This window comes from Salminus brasiliensis, chromosome 13 (genome assembly GCF_030463535.1).
Source record: "Salminus brasiliensis chromosome 13, fSalBra1.hap2, whole genome shotgun sequence".
In the NCBI taxonomy this organism is placed as follows: domain Eukaryota; kingdom Metazoa; phylum Chordata; class Actinopteri; order Characiformes; family Bryconidae; genus Salminus; species Salminus brasiliensis.
The window spans coordinates 32,597,771-32,601,544 of NC_132890.1; the positions used below are offsets into that span (position 1 = coordinate 32,597,771).

At 39.0% G+C, this 3,774-nt stretch overlaps 1 protein-coding gene across 1 annotated transcript; it reads left to right on the forward strand.

Annotated features, from left to right (window-relative positions):
- LOC140575448 (extracellular calcium-sensing receptor-like) lies at positions 1-3,774 on the forward strand. Its single transcript, XM_072695777.1, has 6 exons — positions 1-212; positions 306-597; positions 696-1,487; positions 1,788-2,015; positions 2,627-2,750; positions 2,867-3,774. The coding sequence occupies exons 1-6, from the start codon at positions 1-3 to the stop codon at positions 3,772-3,774; spliced, it is 2,556 nt and encodes an 851-aa protein (XP_072551878.1).

The following is a 3,774-nucleotide window of genomic DNA, read 5'->3' on the forward strand; positions in this document are numbered from 1 at the left end:
ATGGAGTCTCTTTTTACTCTTTTGCATGTGGTGATAGCCATTATCAATTTTTCGGGGGCTAATGCAACCTGTAGCCTCCAAGGAGAGTCTGCATACCCACAACTATCAAAGGATGGTGAGATCATAGTTGGAGGGATTTTCCCATTTAATAGTAATTGGGAGATTCCAGATCTGTCCTATTTGGTCAAACCACTTCCACTGAAATGCAGGAGGTAAGCAGTAAGAGAAAATAGAATTTCACAATCTAATTGAAAATGTATAACACTACATGGCTTTGCATTTCTCTCAATTATTGTATTGTCCAGTCTTGATTTTAGAGCCTTCCAGTATTCACAGTCCTTGATCTTTGCAATTGAGGAGATCAACAACAGCTCCTCTTTACTACCTGGTGTCTCGCTGGGCTACAAGATATATGACAGCTGCAGCTCCACAGCAATTGGGGTTAGAATGGCCATGGCACTCATTAATGGAAATGAGAACTCTGACTTGGATGAGCCCTGCTCAAAACCAGCCTATGTGCAAGCCATAGTGGGTGAGACATACTCATCTGTGTCAATGTCTATTGCAAATAGTATCGGACCTTTCAGTATTCCTGTGGTAAGCATTTGAATTGTCTTTCGATCTCTTCTACCAAGTCTTTAAGTCTTTGTGACTGAACATAGTGATTGATACACTTGTGTGAATCTTTTTTATAGATTAGTCACTATTCTACCTGTGAGTGTCTCAGTGATAAAAGGAAATATCCCTCATTTCTGCGCACTATTCCCAGTGATTACTACCAGAGCAGAGCACTGGCAGAGATGGTCAAGCACTTTGGCTGGACATGGGTGGGGGCAATAAGAAGAGATGATGACTATGGGAACAGTGGAATGGCTGCATTTACTGAAGCTGCAGAAGAGTTAGGCATCTGCTTAGAATACTCCCTTCCATTTTTTAGAACCTATTCTCACGAAAAAGTGTTGAGAATTGTTGAGCAGATCAAAAGCTCCACTTCTCGAGTGATTGTGGGATTTCTTGACAACTGGGACTTGGAGATTTTGCTGCATGTGTTTTATGAACACAATGTCACTGGATACCAATGGGTGGGAACTGAGGCCTGGATCTTTGATACAGAATTGGCTACAATGGATGTGTTCAACATACTGCAAGGAGCCATAGGGCTGGCTATTCCCAAAACAACGGTAACAGGTCTGAAAGACTTTATTCTGGATGTACATCCACTGAAACCTGCAGGCAGTACCATTTTTACAAAATTTTGGGAGGCTCTGTTTCAGTGTAAATATACAAAGCAGAATGAATCTGAAGATACACCAATGTGCACAGGCAAAGAGAAACTGTCTGATGTGGAAAACACATTTACTGACATGACCCTGATGCCCATTTTCAGTAATGTGTATAAAGGAGTTTATGCTGTCGCTCATACCCTGCATGACCTTCTCGGCTGTACTCAAACATGTCCTACAAAGAAGCAGCCTGACCCTTTCACAGTGAGTTAACAGTTTGATTAAGCACTGCAAGCTTACAACAACATTGCACTAAAGTATTTAGCAATTTTCTTACTACTAAGCATTGTCTTGCATAGCTTATTTTATTCTCTGCCCCCAACATACTTGATTCAGCTCATCAAGCCCTTCAAAACCCAGATCAGGTGATTTTGGGGGCATGGAATTTTTGAACCTGTTCAGGGCAGTGTTTCCCCAGGACTGGAATTAAAACTCCAGCCCTAAATAATAAAAATATCTAGTATAATTAATTTGCAGTGTTTTTTATTTCTGTTTCTGTTTCAGTTTCTAGAACACCTCAAAAGAGTGCGTTTCAAAACTAAAGATGGTGAAGAAGTGTATTTTGATAAAAATGGAGATCCTGCTGCAAAATATGAAATAATAAACTGGCACACAACTAAAGATGGGGAACATACTTTTATCACTGTTGGACTTTATGATTCAACTCTCCCTTCTGGTTTTCAATTAACAGTAAACATGGCCTCTGTTGCTTGGGCACAAAATACCAGTCAGGTATTACTCATGAGTGATGTTCTTACTCTATCACACTACTGTGCAGAGACTCTAAGCACCTAAACATATTATTTACAATCATTAATTTAAGAGTTTTTGTGTTTGTAAGAAAGTAGTTGAGATCTTGTGAGCAAGTTTGAAGAACAAAGCTTGGTACCAGGTTTCTCCTGGACGCCCCCAGCCAGCGTATGTATGTGTTCAATTCCAATCACCAGCTCACCTGATTTACAATCATTAACCACTGATTTACCAAACCAGTTGTTGGATGATAACTATAAATAATAATACTCCTGTGAGGAGAGCTTTGGAAATAGTTTAATTAACAGAGAATCATAAAACCACTATTTTCTGAATTAGTTATTTATATTTGTTCTATTTGTTTTTTACTGAACTAATAAACACTTACTGCCCACATAAGTACCATATTAATCCTAGTTTAATGTCTACACACGCCTGAAACACCTGCACAGTAATGTACATTTCAAGTTAGTAGTTAATTAACTAATTAGTAATGAATTAGTAAACATTATACATCATATCAATATATAATGTAAATACAGAGCTAAATACTGTTTAAATAATTCAATATTTAATTATTACTTTTATCACAGGTGCCAAGATCAGTGTGCAGTGAGAGCTGTCCTCCAGGCACCAGGAAAGCTGTGCAGAAAGGAAAACCTATCTGCTGCTTTGACTGTATACCATGTGCTGAAGGAGAGATCAGCAATATGTCAGGTACAAAAATTTCAATTTTGAAATGTTATTTATGTTAATCCGATTTATGTATTTTTTGTCTGATTCTATTTTCTTAGTATCAAATTCATATTTTTTTCTTTTTAATTGTCTGACAGACTCGGTTGAATGTGAACAATGCTATCAAGACTACTGGTCGAATCCCCGCAGGGATGAATGTGTAAAGAAAAAAATTGAATACCTGTCTTTCGAGGAAACTATGGGAATTTTGCTGACAGCTGTTTCTATTACTGGTGCATTTCTGACAATGGTAATAGCAATCATATTCTTAAGATATAAAAACACCCCAATAGTCAAAGCCAACAACTCAGAGTTGAGCTTCCTGCTGCTCTTCTCACTGACTCTGTGTTTCCTCTGTTCACTTACTTTCATCGGTCAGCCATCTGAGTGGTCCTGTATGCTGCGCCACACAGCGTTTGGGATCACCTTCGTCCTCTGCATCTCCTGTGTTCTGGGGAAAACAATAGTGGTGTTAATGGCCTTCAGGGCGACACTTCCAGGCAGTAATACTATGAAATGGTTTGGGCCCCTGCAGCAGAGACTCAGTGTTCTTGCTTTCACTCTTATACAGGTCCTCATCTGTGTGCTTTGGTTGATTATATCTCCTCCATTCCCTGTCAAAAATCTAAAACACTACAAAGAAAAGATCATTTTGGAATGTCATTTGGGTTCATCCATAGGTTTCTGGGCTGTGCTGGGTTATATCGGATTGTTAGCTCTCTTGTGTTTTGTTTTGGCCTTCTTGGCTCGGAAGCTTCCTGATAACTTTAATGAAGCCAAATTCATCACATTCAGCATGCTCATATTCTGTGCAGTCTGGATCACCTTCATCCCAGCTTATGTCAGCTCTCCTGGAAAGTTCACTGTAGCTGTGGAGATATTTGCTATTCTGGCATCAAGTTTTGGATTGCTGTTCTGTATCTTTCTTCCGAAGTGTTACATAATTGTACTGAAACCTGAGAAGAATACTAAAAAGCAGATTATGGGAAAGATGCCAGCTAAGTGA

Excerpts from the sequence above, each read along its gene's own strand:
- LOC140575448 (XM_072695777.1), top strand. The coding sequence starts at position 1 with ATGGAGTCTCTTTTTACTCTTTTGCATGTGGTGATAGCCATTATCAAT. Across the intron at positions 598-695 it reads GACCTTTCAGTATTCCTGTG|ATTAGTCACTATTCTACCTG; the intron begins GTAAGCATTTGA and ends TCTTTTTTATAG. Across the intron at positions 2,016-2,626 it reads GGGCACAAAATACCAGTCAG|GTGCCAAGATCAGTGTGCAG; the intron begins GTATTACTCATG and ends CTTTTATCACAG.